The sequence below is a fragment of the Neodiprion virginianus genome, chromosome 1 (assembly GCF_021901495.1).
Source record: "Neodiprion virginianus isolate iyNeoVirg1 chromosome 1, iyNeoVirg1.1, whole genome shotgun sequence".
NCBI classification, from domain to species: Eukaryota; Metazoa; Arthropoda; class Insecta; order Hymenoptera; family Diprionidae; genus Neodiprion; species Neodiprion virginianus.
The window spans coordinates 19,089,217-19,114,384 of record NC_060877.1 but is presented as its reverse complement, the minus strand read 5'-3'; the positions used below and the strand labels follow the sequence as shown (position 1 = coordinate 19,114,384).

General features: G+C 40.8%; 1 protein-coding gene across 6 annotated transcripts in view; it reads right to left on the bottom strand.

Annotated features, from left to right (window-relative positions):
* LOC124303013 (sialin) overlaps positions 1-25,168 on the bottom strand; it is a 112,387-nt gene that overhangs the window by 11,194 nt on the left and 76,025 nt on the right. For all 6 annotated transcript variants that reach the window (XM_046759684.1, XM_046759731.1, XM_046759711.1 and 3 more), the window contains exons 3-5: positions 19,260-19,531; positions 18,620-18,880; positions 16,008-16,092 (exon numbers count right to left, since the gene is read on the bottom strand). In XM_046759684.1, coding sequence (XP_046615640.1) covers positions 16,008-16,092; positions 18,620-18,880; positions 19,260-19,531 — 618 coding nt within the window. The remainder of the gene's footprint in view (positions 1-16,007; positions 16,093-18,619; positions 18,881-19,259; positions 19,532-25,168) is intronic.

The window sequence follows — 25,168 nt, the reverse complement described above, 5'->3', positions numbered from 1 at the left end:
TGCGATTGATTCGTCGAAGACGACAAGCGTTTGAATGCGTAAGATTTCCTCGTCTATGGTACGTAGCAGACAACGAAACAGCAGAATCGCAGTTTTATTTGTGGGAAATTCCTTTTCCAAAAGGTGTCAGCCTGAGGCCCAGAGCTACCAGGAACTCCACGTTTCGACGTGTTAGCGGTTCAGGAATCGATCGATGACTGACTTGATCGGGACATGCTGACTTACTAATATGGGTAATTCCTGGGTAATCTGTTATAGGTATACAATACCCATCTTTTATTGCGATTTGACGTACAGTCTCACAGTTATAACTTCTCCACGAAAATTAACCAGGTCTCCGTCTTGATCGACTAACCGACGGTGTATGTGATTTATGGTCTTGATGGTGATCGGAAGGTAAATGACATGCGACGGTACTTCCACAATTGTATATCCCGGCGGAACGATAGGGCAAGATTGGTGAATAGTACGGACTTTGCGTTCGTTGACATAGGCACCCGTTGTAATGCTGCATGCGACTCGCAACGCATTGACCTTGAGAATAGCTACAGGCATATCCGATTAGTGAGTTTGGTTAGCTGCCAGTACACGCGGTGTAAATCCTAGAAGCTGATCAATAGAATCGGCTGGTTCAAAACTTATAATGTGGTTACATTTGATTTCGCTGCACAAGGTATTATTGCTGGGCTTTATGCTGATTTCAATTACGGGATTTTTCAACGCGTTTTGAACGTACTTTTCAATATCCTCAATTTTGTAGCTGCCAGTAAATATAGTCACTACTTTATCAGCCGTGTATATTTTATTGTGACCAACGTCAACGTTGGGAATGTAATTGAAGGTTAACAGTCCAATGAGGCCGAGGACATAATTTTTGTTTAGAGTAAGTCCGATCGGAGGAAAATATTGTACTTCGAGAATCGAAGACGTTCTCGATATCGTTAACGTAAACGAATCATCCATGACTGCAAGTGTTGGACTGACGTTATTAAATTACGTGTCATGTTTATATAGCTCATCTCTTAGAAATTTCAGACACAAGCGTCCGCAAACAGCCTTGACGAGACACAGGTTGGATTGTCAACACAATTTCAATTATAATAAGGTTATGTCTGTTTGTCTTACCAAATGACCAATTGCCCATGAAAAATTGTTCCAACTTAGTCTATAAAATACCTTGTAGTGATTGTAGAAGATGTTATATAGGCCAAAGTAGTCGATGCCTTAAAACGAGCATAGAAAATTTTATTATGTTGACTTGGTTCGAGCAGAGTCCGACTATACCGGTACCTTGACTCTCGAGCTACCGGTAAACGACGCAAGAGGCGTCGTACCAAAGTACAGAGAGAGAAGGCATTCGTATTTTCTTTCAGTTCGTCTCCAGCAGGGGGAGTTCACTCAATGCTTTTAGATGGGACCGAATTTTGGCAGGCTGCAGGAGTACACTGTACCAACACAATATTGAAAAATTCGCAGTTACTATATTTCTATAGTTATTTCTTGCTAGAGTATAGTAACATGTCAGCATTACTTAGGATGTTAAGAGCGCCTTCTACCGAGTAATGTGATTGGAGAAAATTCAAGCGCAGAAGTTTAAATGAAAGAGAATATGATTTTAAAAATTGCAGTTGTAAATAGTTAAATAGCAATAAAAGTCAGCTCCAAAAATAAATAATTTTAAATAAAAATAACAAAGCAATAATAAATAGTAAATGACAAATAATGCTCGAAATCACAAAAAAATTCAAGATAACCAATGTTTACACATGTAATCGCAGTAACATAGGATACAAGAATGGCGGAATAATATTTTCCGGCTGCACATGTGCGCATTATTATTATTAGCAGTTCTACCACTCTAAAATATTCACTTCTAGTAGAATTCTGTTTTCGTAACTTGTCGCGCCTTACTCCTGCAGCCTGCCAAAATTGCTTGGAGTGGGGGTAAAGAGTGAACTCCCCCTGGTCTCCAGCTCTGTAAAGGAGCAGTTACAGACAAAGTCATTCCGAGCTCAACCTGTTAACTAATTTTCGCTATCATTCTAATAAAGTTTATTATCGTAATTATTATTGTAATTCTCGAGTGTAACAATTTTATTGCAACCCCTTCTACCAGTTATCCAATTGTCCCTTCTCTTAGAACTTATTGAGTTTTTCTTTTCTATCCAAAAAAATTCAATAGGTTATGGGCCCAGTCACGCTGACTGCGAGAAGGGATCTAGATTGGTAGAAAAGCGGTTCTCAGGAGTGTCGCGAAAAGTGCGGTTTCGCTACACGAGAAGCGTAAAACGCGGTGTAATTAACGTGTGAAATGTGCTGCGTAAAACGCGGTGTGAAAACGCGGGAAGCGTACCGGTTAGCAATCCCGGTTTGAAAGTCACGTGGTGTAACCGGCGGACGGCCATCTTGGATATAGTACCTCGTGTGAGAGTTCGTGCGCAGGAAGAGAGCAAAACGAATCCACGATGTCTGAGGCAATCACAACAAAGAATATCTCAAAATTCGACGTGATTATCAAGACTGGAAATTTCAGATGCGGGCGTTATTTATGGCGCATCGCATCTGGGGAATTGTGAACGGTGCAAAAATGAGGCCGGCCGGAGCGACACCAGAGGCTAAGGCATTGTTTTATGTTTCGCTGGGTTCTCTGGAGGTAGAATAAAGGAGGCTACACGTGCGTGCGGTTTGAGCGTGCTCGACGGGAATGCCGTGGGCCGGCAAACGCCCTAGCGCCTAGTGACCTTTTCGTTTACCAGGTGGCGCTCGAGCTCCGGTCCCACAACATCTCCCCTTTATTATAATAACAGCACAATGAGGTTTTTTTTTTTTCATCGATGAATACAATTTTGGCGAACTTAACATTAAACTTACATGACACGCTTTTTTATTTCTAAATACTAAGACGAGGTCCAATAATCTTTCCACCACGACGGTCTATTCGTTTGCCTCTGAGGCCTAGACGTGGTTTCCGATTGGGTTATTTCGCTTGGTGGCTCGGTTACGGTTTCGACGGGATTGTCGTCCTCCGTCGCGCTACTCGCCCCGGATTCGTCGTCTTGAACCTTATCCGAGGTCGCTGTTTTGGGAGGCATATTTTCTACCTTAGGGCGAATACTGTTTTGTTCTGCTTCCTCTACCCTTCTACCCTTATTGACTAAAGATGGACCGGAGCTTGGATCGTCGACTACCCCAGGACTGTAGTTACTTGAACTCGGATCAAATTTTTTATATGGTGCCGGTACGAGGTGAAAACGGTTACGTCGGATCATTCCGATGCTTGTTAGTACCCAATAGGATCTAGGCTCACTTGAAGGGCTTTGTATTTTTCCATACGTCCTGAGATCGATAATCCAAACTGGGTCTCCTGCTTTGAGTGGAGATAATTCAACGGCGTGGTGTCTAGAGTTAAAATTACGAGCTTGCCGCATTTTTCGAGCTGCCTCGTCGCATTTGAGCTTTTTTGTAGCACTGACAGCTGGTAGAAACCTGCTTGGCAGCATTGGAATGCTCGATTTAATCCGTCTTGACAAAAATAATTCTGCGGGGCTGAAACCGTTTTCCAGGGGTGTGCTTCTATATGCAAGCAGGGCTAGGTGGATATCGTCGTCCTTGGACTTTTTTATTAAGTTTTTTGCTGTTTTTACTGCTGCTTCTACCGCTCCGTTGCTTTGCGGGAAGTGAGGTGAGCTTGTCACCGATAGAAAACCGTATTGGTCGGCGAACAGCTTAAATTCGGACGTGAACTGTGAACCGTTGTCCGAACGAACGATATCCGGCAAACCATACCTTGAAAACGCTTCCTTACAAACCTCTATGATCGCTTTCGAACTTAACGATCCGAGACGGAAAAACTCGAAGTACCGCGAGTAGTAGTCGGTAATAATAACGTACCAATGGTCTAGTTTAAAGAGATCTATGCCGATTTTCTGCCACGGTCTGGCCGGGAAAACTTCCTGTATGACGGGTTGGCTCGGGTTAACTCGATGCTCTACACAATTTGGGCAGTTGAGTATTAGGTTTTTTATTTGCGTCGATAGACTCAGCCATCAAATGGCTTGTTTTGCTCTGTCTCTGCACCTCGTGATACCTAAATGGCCCTCGTGTAGGCGAAGTAATAATTCTTTTTGGAGCCTGCGCGGAACTACCAAACGGCTGTTGTACAGTAAGAGATCGTCGCCGATCGAGAAGTGGTGTTTGAGTGGCGCGTACTCTTTCAACTCGGTCGGGATCTGATTTTTCGACGGCCATTTGGTTGCGGAAAACTTTTTTAGTAATTGACAAATTGCGTCTTTTCCTTGTTCGTCGCGGACTTTATGCAACATGTCATTTGAGGCTGGAAGGCTCTTGATAGTGGCCAATACAAAATCAGAAGTGTCCTGTTCGATTATATTGGTATTCGCGTTTCTTTTTTCTGGGTTGCGAGATAGAGCATCGGCCAGTAACAAGGATTTTCCGGGGGTGTATTTTACGGTATAGCTGTAACGCATAAGGCGAAGACGGAAACGTTGTAAACGCGGCGTTAAATCGTCCAGAGGCGTTGTTTGAAGAATTTGAAGGAGGGGCTTGTGATCCGTTTCGAGGGTTATCGTGATTCCTACTATATAATCCGCGAATTTTTCGGCTGCGTACGTCAAGGCTAGAGCCTCTTTCTCAATTTGGGAATAACGTTGTTCTGTAGGTGTTAAAGTGTACGAACCGTAGGCGACAATCTGCCGCTCCTCGCTATTCCCCTGCAAAAGAACAAAACCGATACCGTAGCTTGAAGCATCTGCTTGAATCCATATAGGTTTTGAATAGTCGTACAGAGCCAGGATGGGAGCTGCTGCTAAAAGTTCTTTTATTTCCCGAAACGCGTTTTTTTGAGCTGAGTCCCACACGAACGCTGAATTTTTCTTTAAGAGAAAATTGAGGGGTTCAAGGATAGTAGACCTGTTCGGAAGGAACTTTGCGGCAAAATTGACCATCCCGAAAAATTGCATTAAGGACGTTTTGTTTGTAGGCTCCGGAAAATTTTGTATGGCCGAAACTCTTTCTGGCAAAATTTTTATGCCCTGAGCTGAGACTAAGTGCCCAAGGAACTGCACCTCTTGCACGCCGATTATACATTTTGACTGATTTAGCGTTATTCCTTCCTTACTGATACGTTTCAGAGCCTCTCTCAAGGTCGCGTCATGCTGCTCCATGGATTCTCCATAGATCAGTATATCGTCCATGTGAACGATTACGTTTGCCATGTCGTCAAAAATTCTCGAAAAGACCTCCGCGAACAAGTCTGGCGCTGAATTTATTCCGAACGGTAGTCTTTTAAACGCGTATCTCCCTAACGGGGTAATGAAAGTCGTTAGTTCTTGGCTCTCGCGATCCAACTTTATCTGGTAAAATCCCGATTTAGCGTCTAGTTTGCTGAAGAATTTAGCCCGTCTCATACGTGCCAGAGAAATATCGACATTTAAAATTGGGAAGACAGGCCTTAGTATGTTCTTATTGACCTGAGTGTAATCTCCGCAAACTCGAACCGTTTCGCCTTTCGGAATGCAAACTATAGGGCTACACCACTTTGTCGGCTCTTTTACGCGCTCTATTACATCGTCTTTTTCCATCTTGGCTAATTCGATCTTTAACTTAGGAAGCAGCGGTATCGGTACTGATCAAGGGACTGACTGGCTGAACGGAATAATATCGCGCTTTAGATGAATTTTAAATTCTTGCTTGAAATTTCCGAGGCCCTTAAAAATTTCCGGAAATTCTTGCTCGATGCGCACCGACGAATTTTCACTAGCCTGGAGCGGGCCCATTATTCGCACCAGATTAAAGATTTTAATCACGTCTTTTCCGAAAAGGTTCTTCCGAAGGTTTTTTATTATGCAACATCGCACCTGTTTAGCATGACTGTTGATTCTTATCGTTACGGGCAGCACTCCGACTACATCTAAATATTTCCCATCGGGACCCTGCACATTCATTTTTTTTTGAATTATCTTACCTAGCTCGCTTACTGGGACGTCGCAGTATTTCACACAGGTTATGTCTGCCCCCGTATCTATGTGGAATTTTCTGCTCTGCTGAAAATCGACGATGAAGGCATTCACGTCGAAGTCGTTGTTGCTTCCGCTTTGCGAGACGTTCCCCAGGAAATAGACCTTGCTGGTCTCTTCTTCTTCTTTGTCTGTAACCTCGCTTGTTGCGGCTTGTGCGAGATTCACCGATTTTGATCGGCAGACTTTGTCCCAATGACCGATTTTTCCGCAGCTGCGACACTTTGAGGTTAGCGCCGGACATTTGTTGTTTTTGTGGAATTTCAGGCCGCATCTCGAACAATCCGTATTTTGTCCTTTCGGCGCGGAGGGTTGGCCACCGCCGGTGACGACTTTCACTCTATCGATGTCGATGACTTCGGGAGCTGCCGGTGGAGATTTTACTTGCCGACGCTGATCTTCGGTTTGGCGAGCGATAGTCACGGCGGAATCTAGGGTTAGGTCAGACTTGAGTTGCAAGCGCTCTTTTGTTCGCGTATCTGTTAGCCCCATGACGATGCGGTCTCTAATTAACTCGTCCCTTAGCTGACCATAATTGCACTTTTCCGCCATGACGTGCAACGCTGTGACGTATTGGTCGACTGTTTCTCCGGCGAGCTGAGATCGAGAGTTGAAACGAGACCTCTCGAAGACAACGTTTTTCTTTGGCTCGAAATAGTCCGTGAAGGCTTGCATCACGTCTTCAAAATTCTTACCGTCGGGCTCTGGCATCACTTGCATATAGATCTCCTCACTTTTTTCCCCCATCGCGTACAGCAAGAGGTCGATCTTCTCCACTGCTGGTTTCGCCGACAGGGCTGCTACGTTTAAATATCTCATGAAACGTTTTTTCCAGGTGGGCCACGTTTCTGGTTTTGAGAAGTCGAAGTTGTTCGGGAGTTGCAGAAAGTTAGCTGCGCTGGCGTTAACTTGGATTACGGGGGCAGGATCACACATCTTGCTTTGTGTATTTCAACCGTGCTGGGGCTTAGTTCGCGGCTACTATGCGATGAGACTGTTGTTTCCCCTTGATCCCGCGAAGTGTTTGTTTAATTCGATACTTCTGACACCATGTTTTATGTTTCGCTGGGTTCTCTGGAGGTAGAATAAAGGAGGCTACACGTGCGTGCGGTTTGAGCGTGCTCGACGGGAATGCCGTGGGCCGGCAAACGCACTAGCGCCTAGTGACCTTTTCGTTTACCAGGTGGCGCTCGAGCTCCGGTCCCACAACAGGCATAGGACGTCGAGAATGCGCGTGCCATGTTCCTTCTGTCGTCAACGCTCGAGTCAGAAGAAATGCGACCATTATTAATTTATGAAACCGCATGTGAAATGTGGAGGAAATTGGCGTCGATTCACGAACAACGATCGGCGTCGAACAAATTAATGCTCTCGACGAGACTGTATGAGTATAGAATGGAAGCAAACGACTCGATCACTCAGCACGTCGCCAAAGTGAATAACATGGCGGCTCAGGTGATAGACGTAGGAGAGACAGTCTCAGATACGACGATCATGGCGAAGATTTTGGGAAGTCTTACGCCGAAATATTCGAATTTCCTGACCGCATGGGACAATATGCCGCCGGAAATGCAAACGCTTGAGAATCTGGAGGAACGGCTGCGTAGCGAGGAGTCGCGTCTGTCAGCGAACGACAACAGTGAAAGTGTGTTCGTAGCGATGAGAAATTCAAAAGAAAAGGAAAAGGACAAGGACAAAAGGAAAGTGAGTTCAAAGCAGGACACGAAATATAAGAAAAAGGGTGCGAAGCCCAAAGTGCGGTGTTTCAAGTGTCAAGAACTTGGCCATTACGGGTCATCCTGTAAAAAGAAGGGCAGTGACGGTGGCGGGAACAATTCGAGTGATTGTGCTTTTGTCGTTGAGAACACGAGTGCGGGTAATGAGAAAGATACCGGTAAAAGTGCTGTGTTTCAAATTCCGTCAGAGGTAGTGAGAAGAATACTCGCTGCCGATAAAAGCGATAGCTGGTTGACCGACAGCGGAGCGTCGCGTCACATCACTTACCGACGGGACTGGTTAAGTGACTATCGCGAGTTACCGGTAGGTAACACGGTGTCTCTCGGAGACAGTAAAGAGTGTCGTGTCGCGGGAGTCGGTACAGTGGAGATCGAGAAGTTCGTAGACGACGGATGGGTATCGACTCGTATCGAAAACGTGTTACACGTCCCGGATATGACGAAAAATTTATTTTCGGTCGGCGTCTGTGCGGAGAAAGGCCTCGGAGTGCTTTTTCGAGGAAATGGCGTGCGTATTGACAATAACGGGTTCGCGGTTGGTTACGGCGTGAAGCTCAAGAATAAAATATATCGAATGATTTTTGAAACCAAAAGTGCGAAGTGCGGCAGTGAAGCCAACGTTGTGAAAACGAGTTTTCGAGTTTGGCATGAGAGACTTGGACATGTGAACGCACAGGTGGTGCGAAGCCTAGTCAAAGAAAACCTAGTAAAAGGCGTCGAGTTTTCGGAAAAATCAGACAGTTTTTGTGGTTCGTGTCAGGAAGGGAAATCCCTTAGAAAACTGTTCAAGAAAACGCGAGTTCGCGCACAGACAACACCGGGACAAGTGATACACACGGATGTGTGCGGACCGATGTCCGAAACATCTCTCGGTGGTGCGCGATTTTTGTTGACATATAAAGACGATGCGACAAGTTTTCGTCATATATATTTCCTAAGGCACAAAAGTGACGTTCTTGAAAAGTTTAAAAGGTTCGACAAACTCATCGAAAACAAATTTGGCAGGCCGATGCGGATTCTTCGGTCGGACAACGGTACGGAGTTTGAAAACAAGGAAATGGAAAGCTACACGGATTCCAGAGGAATTGAACGCGAGTTCACAGCTTCGTACACGCCACAGCAGAACGGTAAATCGGAAAGAGACAATCGAACGTTGATTGAAAGTGCGCGGACCATGCTACTGGCGAAAAATCTCCCCAAATATCTTTGGGCGGAAGCGTGCAGTACAGCCGTGTACTTGATGAACCGAGCTGGAGCATCGAGTGTAACAAAAGGAAAAACTCCGTACGAAGAATGGATCGGTGTGAAGCCGGACCTGACGCATCTGAGAATATTTAGCTCAGAAGCGTTTGTCAACGTACCGAAGCAGCAACTCAGAAAACTATATGCGCGCGCGAAGAAAATGACTCTCGTCGGTTACGAGAGTAATTTCTCGAATTACAGACTCTTCGACCCAAAAAAATAAAAAGGTGATAGTGTCGCGAGATGTGACATTTCATGAAGTCGTCGGACTGTCAGTTCTATCCGAGGAAGGCAAATCGAGTGAGCTGATTTTGCCGAAGAAAGAAGAGCGTGAAGTGAACGAAGAAATCGTTCCAGCTCCGACGGAAGAAGACGAAGAAGACGACGATGACGGGGTGTTCGAGTTAGCTGAGGAAGAAGTGGAACAGCCGGAAGCTGCTAAAGGTGAAAAACGATAATTAAGAGATCGGAATCTCATTCGAAAGCCGTCGAGATTCGAAACAAACGTCGCTGAGTGTTCAATACCGGTAACCTACGGAGAAGCCCTTCGCAGCAGAGAGTCGGAAAAATGGCGGAAAGCCGTTGACTCAGAACTCGAATCACACCGGGAAAACGGAACCTGGACGCTGGTGAACAGGCGACCAGGAATGAAAACAATCGATTCAAGATGGGTTTTCAAGGTCTTAAAAGGCGAAAAAGGAAAAATTCGTCGATACAAGGCTCGTCTCGTAGCAAGAGGGTTCATGCAAAGAGAAGGCGTGGACTTTACCGAGAGGTTCGCTCCAGTCATGACATACGACTCGCTGCGAGTTCTTTTGGCTGTGGTTGCAGCAAACGATTTGGAGCTTTCTCAATTTAACGTACAAACAGCATTTTTGTACGGAACACTCGACGAAGAGATTTTCATGGAATTGCCCGATGGACTGCCGGTAGACGAGGGATCGCGAGAGAGCAAAGTGTGCCTCCTCGATAAGTCGCTGTATGGATTAAAACAATCCCCTCGCTGCTGGAATCGGGAATTCAGCTCGTTCCTCCGGAAATTTAAATTCAAAGAAACGAGCGCGGACAAATGCATTTTTTCGGTCGAGTGGGAGAAAGCGTCCTGTACCTGGCCCTTTTTGTCGACGACGGCCTGGTAGCAGCGAAGAACAGAGGAGCGATCGACGTCGTTCTCAAACATCTGAAGGACGCGTTCAAAATCACCATCGGAGACGCAAGCTTGTTCGTGGGAATGCAGATCGAACGAGACAGATCAACGAGGACAGTGTTTGTGCATCAGAGCACATACGCGAGAAAAATTCTCGAGAGATTCGAAATGGTCGATACGAAGTCGACAAGTGTACCGTGTGAAGCGGGATCGAAACTTCTACCGTTATCCGAAGGTGAAGAGGGCGAGGAAGTTCCGTATCGAGAGACCGTGGGGTCTCTGATGTTCCTGTCGATTGTGTCTCGCCCAGACATATCGTTCGCAGTAAATTTGGTTAGCAAATTTCTCAATCTACACAGCAAGGAACATTGGCGCGCGGTGAAGCGCATCATTTCGTACGTCGCCGGGACGGTGAACTACGGAATAAAATATCAAGGCGAGGACGGCGGGTTAATTCTGAGAGGATACTCGGACGCTGACTTCGCAGGAGATGTGGAAACGAGAAGATCCACAACCGGGTACGTTTTTGAGCTGGCTGGTGGCCCGGTGATTTGGGCAAGTCAACGTCAAGAACTCGTCACGCTCAGTACAACTGAAGCAGAGTACGTGGCAGCGTCGATAACATCGCGGGAAGCGGTGTGGCTGAGAAGACTGTTATTCGACATCGAGCAGCCTTGTGAAGAGGCAACGGTCATCCACGTAGACAACCAAAGTGCAATTCGACTTGCAAGAAACCCGGAGTTTCATAAAAGGACGAAACACATCGAAGTGCGGTTTCATTTCGTGCGAGAGAAAGTTCAAGCTGATGAACTGAGAGTCGAATGCCTTCGGACCGAAGAACAGAAGGCCGACATCCTTACAAAGGCTTTAACGAAAAATCGTTTTTGTAAACTGAGGGACGACATCGGGGTTAAGGAACTCTGACTCTACTCAAACGGCGGAAGTGTTGACTTGGTTCGAGCAGAGTCCGACTATACCGGTACCTCGACTCTCGAGCTACCGGTAAACGACGTGAGAGGCGTCGTACCAAAGTACAGAGAGAGAAAGCATTCGTATTCTCTTTCAGTTCGTCTCCAGCTCTGTGAAGGAGCAGTTATAGACAAAGTCATTCCGAGCTTAACCTGTTAACTAATTTTCGCTATCATTCTAATAAAGTTTATTATCGTAATTATTATTGTAATTCTCGAGTGTAACAATTGTATTGCAGCCCCTTCTACCAGTCATCCAATTATCCCTTCTCTTTGAACTTATTGAGTTTTTCTTTTCTATCCAAAAAAAAATTCGATATAGCGTCTGTGCTAAAAAAGTCCAAAATTGCGTAACATAGAGCTCAAATAAGAAACTCAAATGATGATCCGAAACAGACGTGGAAAGTGGTTAATGAAATTATAAACCCGGACAGTGAGAGCAAGGCAGTGAAGCTGGTCGTTAAAGACGGTAGAGTTATAACCAACGGGTCTGACATGGCGACGGTATTCAATAATTTTTTGCGATATTGGTGCTAACCTTGCGGCAAAAATCAGGAGGCATATTGATAGAACTGTAAATGTACAGCGGGTAGTAAACTTGATGGTTCTCAGAGAGGTGGACATTACAGAATTATGTAAATGCATCAATTCATTAAAAACTAACAAAGCGCCGGGAATTAACGGAATCACGGTAAAAATACGAGTATTAACCCTTTGCACTCGAGCGGCGCCGATACGGCGCCCGGCCGATTTCAAGTGTGAACTCAAGCGGCGCTGCTGCAGCGCCCTAGTGATTTGAAGTCTTAAATCGAGCGACGCTGCTACGGCACTTATCAAAGTTTGTTGTTATCGACATATAAATGAATAAACTGGTGAAATTTCATTATTTGTACACGCTTGTTTGTTTATAAATTGTTTTCAAAGTACCTGTAAAATGTTTACCTAATTTGGCCAAAATCTTCTCGAGTTGCTGTTTTGCGCAAACAAAAAAGGCCTCGAGTACAAAGGGTTAAAGTTCTGCAGTGCTTTCATATCCGCTCCAAAAGCATTTACAATTATTAAATGTTTCTGTACGGGCATTTGCCCAAAGCACTTTAGAGTGGCAGTGGTTGTCCCAATTCATAAAGATGGCAAAGAATGCGATGCAGCCAACTGCATAACGCCATCGTTATTACCCAGTATTATCGAAATCTTCGAAAAATTTCTAGCGAAGAGAGTAACGAGTTATCTTGAATATATAAGAGCGCTATGGATTTCGCAAAAGTGTATGCACCAGTTCAGCCATAGCTAACCTAACGGATAGTATATATATATGGAATGCTCGATTCGGGAAACAGCCATTGTTGTACTTGTACTTCTTGATCTTGCCAAAGCATTCAACACACTTCACCATGAGTTGCTGCTGAGTAAGCTGGAACAATATGGCTATCGTGGTATCGTTCACTCAGTGATTAGGAACGATTAGACTGGTAAATCGCAAATCGTTGAAATCAAACACCAGTGTAGTATGCCAGAGGCAATAAATTATGGGGTTCCGTAGGGGTCAGTGTTGGGGCCAATGCCTTTTCCTATATATTGTTACAAAGGGTGAAATCACCCGTTTTGCCCCCTTTTTAATGATCTAGTAGTCATCATAGATAAAAGACGTTTATAAACCTCTTATGTCTTTCAAAAGAATCAGGTTGCTGCGTCAACCAACATTATTGTAAAAACAGCCTTGTTTCAGACTTAAAACCAGAAACACGTACCCTGCAATTAAAGCTTTTTCACGACATTTATTTACGCCTTTGATTTTGGTTTGATAATCAAACTCACGAATCCATATTTATTTCCGTAACGTCCAAGAACGTTACAATATAAATGATATATTTGAAAGTCAAATCGCCGACAAGATTATCAGCTACGTCAATGACACGGCACTTATATTTCAAGGATCATCTTGGGCCGAAGCCAAGGCCAAGGTTGAAAGTGAGTTCCCAGTTATTAGGGACTGGTTTCGGGCCAATTATCTGACAATCAACATGAAAAAAACACAATACATTGCTTTCCGATGTTACAGCCATAGTGTTTCGCAATTTGATGTGATTGAAATACATGAGAGAATTTGTGAGAGGCAGGAAGTATGCAACTGCACTGTCCTGGTAAACACTGTTTCGGCGAAATATCTTGGAATTGTTATCGACCAATACTTTCGATGGGATTCCCACGTTGAGTACGTAGCAAAAAAACTAAGATATATGCCCCGGATTTTTATAAATTACGACAAGTACTAAATACAAAACAATTACATCAAATATACTACCCTCTCGTTGAATTGATACTTTAGTATGGGAAACTCATAACTTACACGTACGTCCAATGGCTATTTGTTGCAAGCTCATATTATTTGAACAACCTCACAAGATAATGGAGGTTTTTAAAAAGCAACAAAATATTTTTATTGATAATAAAGAGGTTTGCATTCATAGTTCACATCCTAATAATATCTGGAAAAAAAATTGTTGTGATTAATTCACAACCGCCAATTATCATGACTTGCAAACTTCCATATTTTGCCGTTACCGTTGCCTGAAACGAAGACTCTGAACTGTTATGCTAGGAATTCCATGTGAAACACCGCTGTATAACGTTTTACCTCGTTCGTGAGTGAATAAGCTCTAAGAAGCTGTCCATAAATGATGTAGCTAGTTTGAGGGAGCGAGAGGTTTGATGAAAGGCTATGCTAGGATTCACGGAGGGCGGCGGGGGTCTTAGTCTGCGATACGTGGTTTTATAATTGATGCATTCTCATTCGTTTTGCCTCGCGTAATATTATCTCTTATGCAATCGAGGGTTTCAATGACGTATTTTCGGAATAAGTACACTTGAAACTTAACTTGATATCGTGAAAAATCTGAGAATAATTTTGTTCCTGTTAGTCCTCCGCGGTTATACTTCCGGTACCAAACGTCATGGTCAGAAATTGTCGGAGTAACCCCAATCGTCTTTAAATAGCTGTCACACGAACAGTATTGCATCGATCGACTCATAAAATTTCAGGGATATACTTTGGACATTGTAAATTGAGGACTAATCGTTGTTGGATGTACAATCAAATCATGAGGTGGCGCGACAAAATTTGGAAGGACCAAACGTGTGAAAATACCTTTTTCCACTAAAAAATTCATTCATTTCAACTTTAACGTTTTTCAATATTTTTCTATGAACTTTATATGTGTGTTACGTTTGGCGTTCCGCCAAACGTCTTCCCCATCTTTTCGCTACCTGTTAACTCTCCCACATTCCTTATAATAATCTTACAGTCTCCATCCTCTCCTATTTCTATGCAGTCTCATCGCCCTTAGTCTGCTCTAATTCTATTCGCAACTATTCTGGATTCCCTCACCTTTCGTGGACTCGCACTCTTTGTCTCAGCTGCACTTCTATGCTACCCTTCATCAAAGACACTTCTATCCCATCCTCCATTAAGTAAAAAAATTTGTATTCGAACGTTCATCTACTCGACTTAGAATTTCAAATCTAATTCTATCTATTCCAAAATTCACTTCGTTAACACGTTTACCTCATTCTTTCACTACTGTAATAAAACGTCTACGGATTCAAGTAAACCTTCTTTATCGCATTTATCATTCCTTCCATCATTTTTGGATCGAAGCCAGTGACAAGATCGGACTTGAACTTACCCAAATAACATCTTGGGTGGGTATAGAGGTGGTTCGACAACTGCTCATTGAATCAAACTCCCTGTATGCAGCAGCAGGTGATACTTTTGAAACGTGATATTTTTAAGGAAAAATAGCTTGATAGTAAGCGATCTAAAAAAGGTATTTATTTTGAGACCTGAAAAGGGTCTATTTTGAAGTATGTAAGAACAGAAAATTATGAAACACTTTAGTCATTTTATTAAATATTGTTTTCTCAATAATTTTTTGAGCAGTACATGGATACTTTATTGTATAAATTACGGAAAAAAATATTTCAGTACTCCGATTCCGCACAATCCATGCACAGAAGGACCCTGTGGTCGCTGCGCATCGGTCGCCGGCAAAGTGGCGACTGGTCCTTTGTTTTGCGATTAGTTTTTTGGGAACACATCACGAAGTAAGATGTTAGAATATGGTTACGGGGCAAGGGGTTAACATGACTCCAACGCGCACGCAATGTTTTCTCAACAGCTGTTACGTAGATAATAGTACGTGGAACGTAACGCCTCTATTCTCTACGCACAGAGGATACTTCAAAGCGCTACCAGATAGCGCACTAACCTCGTTCAACAACAACTTATAGTTATTTGGCGTTAAAATTGAGAGTGGGGTCATTTTGACCTCCACAGATCGCGGAGGGTTAATAATGATTTTCATGTGTGGCTCCATCTCGGAATTTGTTTTTTCGGATACCTTGTAATAACAAAAATTATAAAACAAAAATACTCGTATATCAATTAATTAGTATATAAATTTCTAACTGTAAGTCACATGCCTTTCTGGGCGGGTCAGGGAGGAGGGGGGGGGGGGGGGGAAGGAAGGCCCCCCCCGGTTAAGAGTGGCCGAAATAGAGCTACGTAGTTTATGGAAAGCTTCTAATCAAAATCAACGTAATAAGTCACATAGCTGAACTTTACCATGCATAAAGCGTATTATTACTATCAATTTCAGTGAAATTCATATGCCAGCTTTGAACTTTTCTCCATAAATCCGAGACTGCCAAAAAAATTATCGGCTTGGTAACACCATTTCGGATAAATTCGATGACTCATTTTGGCTAGTAAAAATCACTCATAATATCTGCATTGCGGTACGTTGGTTGTGGGAGTGGTTATGTGATTATAAATTCCATAAGATGAAATGACAGACATTCAAAAATTGATTTCTCAACTTACCAAGATAAGAGCTGACGAACTTGCTTCTCTCGCTAGAAGGAATCCATTTAGCTGTCATGTTGTGCATGGCGGGCCAAGCTGCACCCTACGCGAAAAAATAGAGGATCCAAAACTAATTTTTTTGAGTTCCATTATTTCTATCGAATTGATTCTTAACCTTCTTTGGTAAGTTATCAAGTATAAATACAGTATTCCCTCCAGATAGGACCCCTCTGAACAGAGCCACTTCTCCTAATTCTTGCTCGAGCGCTTTCCCACTACTTTCTGTATACGAGTGTTTGGACAATTAACTCTGTACATAGCTACTATTGGAAAACACTCTCCATCACTTATTGATTTTCCGTCATGTCATTCTTAACATATTTTGCAAAATATTCTTGTATTCATATACATGTATTCAGAATCACATTCAATAACTTAAATTAGTTCATTGATAAATGATTCTGAAAATCCTGACGTTGGAACTTGCACGCCAGGGAATGCATATAAGTTTATATATTTTTTATTTAACCCAAGTCGTTTTTATTGTATGAATACACGAAAATGCAAGTGACATCGAATTGAATTGATACTTTTTGTAAGATCAATACAAAATAGATCGTCTTTTAATCGTATTCACCGGAACTCAGACAATATACAGAAAGCATGAAATAAATCTGTAAAATTATTGGTTTCGTTTGGAATACGCATTTTGTTCTTTTCAGCGGCATATCTCTTCAAATCATTTTTAAATTTGATATCGCTCCTGCTTGCGGGATGATTTCTTGATCGGTATAAACTTTTTATTCCATGTTTTATACTTACCAATAATCAAGTGAAAAAAGGATTTCGCCTCAAAAATAAAATGCAATTGATGCGAATGGCACGCGGCCCTATTCAGAGGAATGAAATAAGGATGTATATGGAGGCACAGGTTCCATGCTAACATCAAAGCCAGCAATTTAATACCCCAAATGAACGCTTGACGTTACCATACGCGCGTACGTGAAAGCGGCGCTAATCGTAAGCAGTAGTGCATACGTCAATCTCGGGGTCGTGGGTGCACGGACACGGAACACCACGGACACTCCCGGCGGTTGGGGTGATAAGCTCGCTCAGATCACCTCAAGAGTTAGCTTCAGCGGGCCCATAAGACCTATGCTTCCATATACGTCTTTCTTTCACGTCAGAGGTGAAGTCAGAGGCACAGCCGAGTCGTGTCCTAGCTAAGGTTGATTCGCACCGCACGGCACGGACCATCGTGTAATGGCAATGAAACGTACCGGCATGGATACGATACTTTTACAACTACGTTCAGAGTGTACCAGCAATTATCGATCAGTTAACATTCAGCGTCGTAATGAACCAATCATCATGCGAGGATTTACTGGTTGTGATCTTAGCTTTACTTCTAGACGAAGACAAAACCAAATAGTCGAAAAAACAGGTTGACTGGCAAAATACAATTTTCTCACAATTGTTGTTAAAAATAATAAATAATATATCTGATCTGACTGGTTCTTACTTTGCAATTGCTCTCCAAGCATTCTCCTCAACTCCAGTATCGCTAAACCTCGGGTAGTTCATTAAGTACAATGCCATGCACGGCTTTACATTTTCAATCAACCCTAGAACGGTAACGGGGGATAAAAAAACAACAGGGAGTTTTGACACCGCACAGCTTTCGTTTTCGATTGAAGACACCGACCATAAGTTATTTTCACTACCCGAGAGCAGGTAGAGCCAGTTGGCCCACGTGATTCTTTATTATATAACGAAGAAAATGATACCCTATAGGACCCTCAACGACATGATGTACCTGAGAGATGGAATTTACAAGATCAGACCGTTTTTTCACACGTCGTTACCAGAATAGGTAAAGGAAGAAACATTTTGTAACACTTGCACGGGAAGTTCGAATTTGCGTACCGTGGCGGACGTGCGAAATACCCGATTCTCCATAGTTCAGAAGATGTTAGGAAATATCACACAACCATTAGGAAATGGTATTTTAGTAACAGTCTTCTGAGCGAAACCGGTGCAACTACCGCCATCTGACATGATGATCCGTGAATACGGTCACGTCCGCTGTGGTGCAGCAACCCGCCTACGTCGGGCTAGACTACCATATTTACGATTATCTCGAGTCGAACCTGCCATTACATGTGTTACAAAAATTATCGTTTATCACGAGTGCGGGTTTGTGGTTCACACTTATCAGGAATAGTCAACTTCCTGCCCTCGTATCACAATATATCATACTGTTCTAGGGTTAATATTCTTGGATCATTTTCGCTCTGTTCCGACCGTCTTGTACCGTTTTTGTGTGCAGACTGGCGGACGAGCCAGGAAATGTACCGTAGCGGACCATCAAAACATTCTTTGTGGCAATGTTGTCGGTCGGAGCTCTTCTGTGTCATTGATGGAACGAGAAGATCGTTGCTGGTTAGTATGTACAGTCCTACTGAAATCTATGCTACAAGGTTTCCTCGTACTGATTTCGATACGTTCCGTTGCCGTTACGTGACGGTCCGTGCCGTATAGTGTGAAGCAACCTGTATTGCTGGACGAAAGTAATTTCGAAGAATTATACTCCCCTCATCGTCTTTATCCAGAAGGAATACTGTACATACTGCAAGCGCTCCTTGGAGAACTCTTATAAGCACAAAGGCATATAGATGATATCGGGCGAAAAGTGGTATAAAGAAGCCCAACAAAGCGGGAATGAAATTAGCTAAGCCAAAGACAAGCTTCGTTCCATAACGACGTGCTAAGATGCCACCAGGAAGTTGCATAGCCCAGTGCAACCAATAATATCCTCCCAGAGCGAGGCCTTGTTCATACTCATTCCAGGAAAATCGATCGGGGTACTCAGTATCATTTATTGATGAACCCTGAAACATTTCATAAGCAAATTTTCTCCAAAGTGGTTAATACAAAGTTATTTTACTTTGTCCGCATAAGATAGATAAAATAGGGATAGTTAAATAGCAATCTAATTTTTCTCGACATATGACAAGGCGTTCTAAGCAAATTTTGAGTTGTTTCGGAAGGACCAAGTAGAAATTGATAAATGCTGACATATTTTTCACAGACTAATGAGAAATCGAATTCAAATTGATCTGAAATTTGTCATAAGGATGTAAAATAAATTCAACCGGTGGATAGCATTTGAAAACTTGATCAAACTGACTGATTTTCATATGATGAATATTTCCCAATTTTTTCTTAAATGAAAATATATTAAGAAACGATAAATGACGATTCACCTACGTATTTCTGGCTTTCTGCAAGACCCAATGATGGAATAATGGTATTCTCTTCAACATTTGTAGGGGATGATGAGTTTACCAACAGTTTGGAAAGACTTGAGTTTATTGTTGCCGATATGTCTTGTGTGCATTGTGCAATCGCTACGAATTCGGACCGGGGCGCGACCATAGCTACAATGGTCAGACTCAAGTTGATTCTTAGTATGTAGTCAATAGCAAACCCACAGAAGCTAAGGTACCATAGTACATCTCGACAAGATAACCATTCGTTTCCTTAAAAACAAAAATCAGCGAAAATCAGTCACTAACATATTACCAGTAAACATTCTTGATTAATTTAATTTCATGCATGAAACATTACATTTTTAGTCTATACCCTGTACCACCTTGTGATTTTAGTCAATGTGGTGTGCAATTCCACTTCAGGAAAGGGGGTTTCGGTCAATTAAGTCTAGCAGGTGTCTCACCAGTATGATTTCTGGTCAACTGAGACAATTCTTGATTTTTTTTTGTCAGAGGCCCTCTTGAACGACGCTTCTTATAATATATGAAAGCACTCATTTTTTATATGGGAAACGAGCAGAGTAGAATTTTTTTTTTTTTGCTATACCCCAATGTCGTACGTATTGTTAGTAATGGTTTTACAAAACGATGCCTGATATTCAGCAAATAACTTGATTATAGAAACAATACGATTAGTATAATTGCACCGTTAAAGAAATCTGTCTGAAATTTGATACTCATTTGTTGGAAGCATATTCGCAGATACAGTCTATGAAAATTCAAACACGATATCGACAATTACAGGAGTGTGTTTTAATAACAAATTCACGGTGTAACAATATTATTATGCAAAAGTATTTTGACAATCACAAGTATGTAAAGGAATTTCAAGCTGCATGTCAAAATCAATACAAATTGTGAACATCAATTAGGGTTGTATATTAAATTTAATTCACAGCCGAATTGGTTTCAATGAAAAGTTGTGAAATTTAATATCATCATGTCCTGTTTTTGTCGGAGACCATACCATACAAGTAATATACTGCATAAAACTTTCGTGATATTTATTTGTTTGTGTAGGTGTAGATGTGTACGAGACATGAACCATTGGTAGAAAAAACGTGAATACGTGTAAAAGTGTCAATAATACAACGGATTTGTGAAACTACAACATCTAAAATATCAAAATTTTCCAACAATACAATATAAATAGGATAATAAGTGAATAGTTTAAAGCTTCGTGTGCCGAGTGATTCTAACCTCCAAAGTGAGTACATATACCTTATAAAAATTTTAAATTCGTAAAGGGAAATTATACGCTTCGTCTCTGACTCTGACAGGATCCTCACATGATATTTATATTTCTGTAACACAATCGAGGTACATCATTTAAGTTCCTGTTAATCAAATACAGTTTACGTCATTGACGGCAGTTGACGATTTTGAATTCCCGCTCTTAATGGCTGGCGTAATGGTACTACTTTCCTACTGGCTATTCACAAGGTCTGCGCAATACCACACCTTATTAATTCCACCATGGTTCTGCCCGAAGTGGCGGCCCTTATACCGGGAGTCTCTGGTGAAAGTACCGACTCTGAGCCACATGGTCGCTGCCAGCGCCAACAAATGCGCAAGTTTTTGTTCGACTCATTTGGCCGCAACGTAAAAGTTTTGCATGTGTTGGCTCTGGCAGTGTGCGCGTGGCTCGGAATTGGTACTTTCAGCAGAGACTCTTGATGTAACTCCAGTGGGACGTGACGTTAGGGGATGTGATACGCCGCTCGGCCGTGTCTGTGCTGTTGCCACGCTAAAAGCACCATCCTAAGGTGCAGGTGGCACTGGAGTCTCTGAATTTGGGTGTAAATTTACGCTCGGTTACACCGTAAATGGTTGCTCGTGAGCTAATTTTCATGAGAACTTTTATAAAATGATTGGAATAATGAAAGGAACAGAGTCTAGCCTGAATTTTTTGGCACTTAGCCCTCTGTGATGTCAGCTTGTGAAAATATAAAATGGTGGATCCAACACGGCCGACTGATTTCTGAAAGTTGCTCCATAATCATATAGAATTGTATAAAATACATCATTCGGGGAGTTTTGAGGTCGCTGATTCAGGACCTGAGATCATATTTTGGAAATTCAAGACTGCAGTTCCAATATGGTGAAAAAGAAAGTTGAAAAAATTAATCAAATTCGGATTAAAATCTGGGTATGGTTTTTTGGATCGTTTATGACAGATTCGAAATCTAATCATCGGAATTCAGAATGGTGAATGCAAATAGCTGACACAATTTTATCGAATTTATTAGTGAAATTCGATTCACAAGAATCCAATAAGCCACAAGCAATTTAAATTGAAATAAATATAAAGAAAACTAAAACTGAATAAATACTCAAGTTACAAAATTACAAAAAAATATGAAAACTGCGAACAATAGAAGAAAATACAAAAAATAGAAAAAGAAGACAAAGGGATTATAACCTCTCCACGGCCTCATGATCAGTTGCGGGTGATACTAACGATAAGAGAAGGAAATCTAGAAGGTAACTTTTTGAATACAAAAAGCACATAAGACTTTTCATAAAGGTATATGATCAGATGGAGCTGATTTTCAAAATTCACTGAATTTACCATGTACTGAATTAAAAAAATTTTCTCTGCTATATTGGGTCCACCGTTAGGAATTATCGAGGCTTGAAGTCATATTCGTAATTTTATTAACTTAAAAATCCGGTACATACTGATTTTCATCCAAAGGGCATAGCCGGATAAGCAGGTCGAATCGGCCCCCGCTGAATTTTTTGTCGGTACTTCAGGGATCAATTTGGACCCAAATGAAAATAATTCAGTGAAAATTTCAGCTATTAATCTTAAACGGTTTCCGAGTAATTGAAAAAAAACCTATTTTTTAGTATTTATTTTTTTTTTAATAGTAAAATTAAAAATTTTTTTTTGCTGATTTTTTTTTAAATACTTACGAGTAAAAGCTGTGAAAAAAATTTTTTTTTATGATTTCTAGACTAATAGCCGATTTTTAAACTAAAAAACAAAATTACAATTATTTTTTTTTATGCCTATTTTAAAACATGCAATCACCAAATTTGGACAGAATACGTCTTTTATACCCCTCTGTACTCAGGAATTTTTTCAATTTTTTTGGTTTGGTGCAACGTCATGAAAAAAATTAAAAACCAATTTTTTGTTAATTATTTTATATTTCAACTGCTTAGAACACTACTTACAACTAATTATAAAATGTATTTATTCATAAAAATATTCATCAAAAACGTAAGTGGTCATCAAAATATTTGTTAATATTTTCGTCAATCTTCATCACTGTCTTCATTAATAACTACACAGCGCCCGGTATTATTGAAAATGCGACTTAAAAGGATCATACCAGCTTTCTCAAGCAGTATCATACTTAGCTGAGATGATGGATGAAGATAATAATATAAGCCTTCAGTACGTAAGACCGGCTGAAAACATTCTTAGATTTCAAGTAAGATCTCGGCATATTAATGCAAAAACATATCGCTGCTTCATTAAGTATCATCGTGGCAAAAATGGAGTTAACGGAATTTCTCGATATTGCTGTGATTGTGCCAACGATCGGCGTACAGTTGGTTGTTGTTCGCATGTAGCAGCTATTATTTATTACCTATCACATGCTAGATATTTATCGAGAATTGTAAGACCAGCAGAAATTTTAAGTCGCATTTTCAATAATACCGGGCGCTGTGTAGTTATTAATGAAGACAGTGATGAAGATTGACGAAAATATTAACAAATATTTTGATGACCACTTACGTTTTTGATGAATATTTTTATGAATAAATACATTTTATAATTAGTTGTAAGTAGTGTTCTAAGCAGTTGAAATATAAAATAATTAACAAAAAATTTGTTTTTAATTTTTTTCATGACGTTGCACCAAACCAAAAAAATTGAAAAAATTCCTGAGTACAGAGGGGTATAAAAGACGTATTCTGTCCAAATTTGGTGATTGCATGTTTTAAAATAGGCATAAAAAAAAATAATTGTAATTTTGTTTTTTAGTTTAAAAATCGGCTATTAGTCTAGAAATCATAAAAAAAAATTTTTTTCACAGCTTTTACTCGTAAGTATTTAAAAAAAAATCAGCAAAAAAAAATTTTTAATTTTACTATTAAAAAAAAAATAAATACTAAAAAATAGGTTTTTTTTCAATTACTCGGAAACCGTTTAAGATTAATAGCTGAAATTATTTTCATTTGGGTCCAAATTGATCCCTGAAGTACCGACAAAAAATTCAGCGGGGGCCGTTTCGACCTGCTTATCCGGCTATGCCCTTTAATAAACTTTTATCCGTAATATTAGATCGGGTGAAATTTCATGACTAGTACCTATACATATAATGTTCATTTATGAGGGATTCTCGACCATCTCAGATCTGCCCCATAATTGGTTATATCAAAGTACTACTAAAAGGTATCCTATGTGAGTTTTTTCATATTTTTTAATTCATTATTTCAGAAATTGCCGTTTTTTTTTCAAATAAATATATCTCGGAAACTTGAAGTAACTGAAAAAAATGACTCTACATAAAAGTTTTAGTTTTTTTTTAGCTTTCGAGATGAATTTTTGAAAAAAGTTTTGCGTTCCGGTAACGCTGATTTTTTATCAAAAAAGGAAGAAATTATTTTTTTTATTCAAAATGGACCCTTTTTTGTTGCTGAAAAAATTATAGAGTCTTCCAATATGTGTGAGAATATCGCCAATAAATCGCCAGAGTGGCACGGATCCAGGTTCTAGGGTAAAAAAAATGAAGCCACACAAATTAATTTTTTATACCGGAACTTCGACCGAGTTTGTGTGGCTTAATTTTTTTACCCTAGAACCTCGATCCGTGCCACTCTGGCGATTTATTGGCGATATTCTCACACATATTGGAAGACTCTATAATTTTTTCAGCAAAAGAAAAAGGGTCCTTTTTGATTAAAAAAAATTATGTTTTCCTTTTTTGGTAAAAAATAAGCGTTACCGGAACGTAAAAATTTTTTCAAAAATCACTCTCGAAAGCTAACAAAAAACTACAACTTTTATGTGGAGTCATTTTTTTTCCGTTACTTCAAGTTTCCGAGATATCTTCATTTGACAAAAAAAACGGCAATTTCTCAAATAATGAATTAAAAAATCTGAAAAAATTCACATAGAGTACCTTTTAGTAGTACTTTGATATAACCAATTATGGGACAGATCTGAGATGTTGGAAAAAAAAGTGGCCGAGTTGACGGAGAATCCCTCTTATATCGTAGTTTTTTATTTTTTTTAACATGCATACCGCAAATGTTACAGATTAGCGATGTGGTTATTTAACCCACAATTATAGAAGTGTTTTTTTTTTTAAAACAATTCCTCAAAAGTTCATCTCCTTCCATAATTTTGAAGATGAAATGCTGCCAATTTTCTCACGTGTTCGAAAGACGGCTTCGAATAATCAATCGTACTGGATTTTTCATATTTTCATTTTCTGTAAAATTAACACTATGCAAACAACCCAAAAATGGTCAAATTAATTTTCCTGTTTGAGGAAAGGATTTGTATGCAAAAAAAATGGCAGAAACTAAATCGACAGCTCTGTACGCCCGATTAAGTGGGGTCAATTTTACAGTGCAGTCCCCACCCACCCTAACACAAATTTACTGACTTTATTATTCAGAAGTATTTTCAATACTTTTACCAAATTTGAGACAAGCTTTTGCCAGCTGCGTAAACAAAATAATTTGACGTATTCGAATGAAGGCATAAGTCAGCGGTTCCGCGTAATTAGTCAACCGGTAACCAACAACAAGTACCTATTTTCAAGCAGAAATTCCGAACAGGAGATTTTTGATGATCAAATTTACAAAAATTGTCGCATTCAG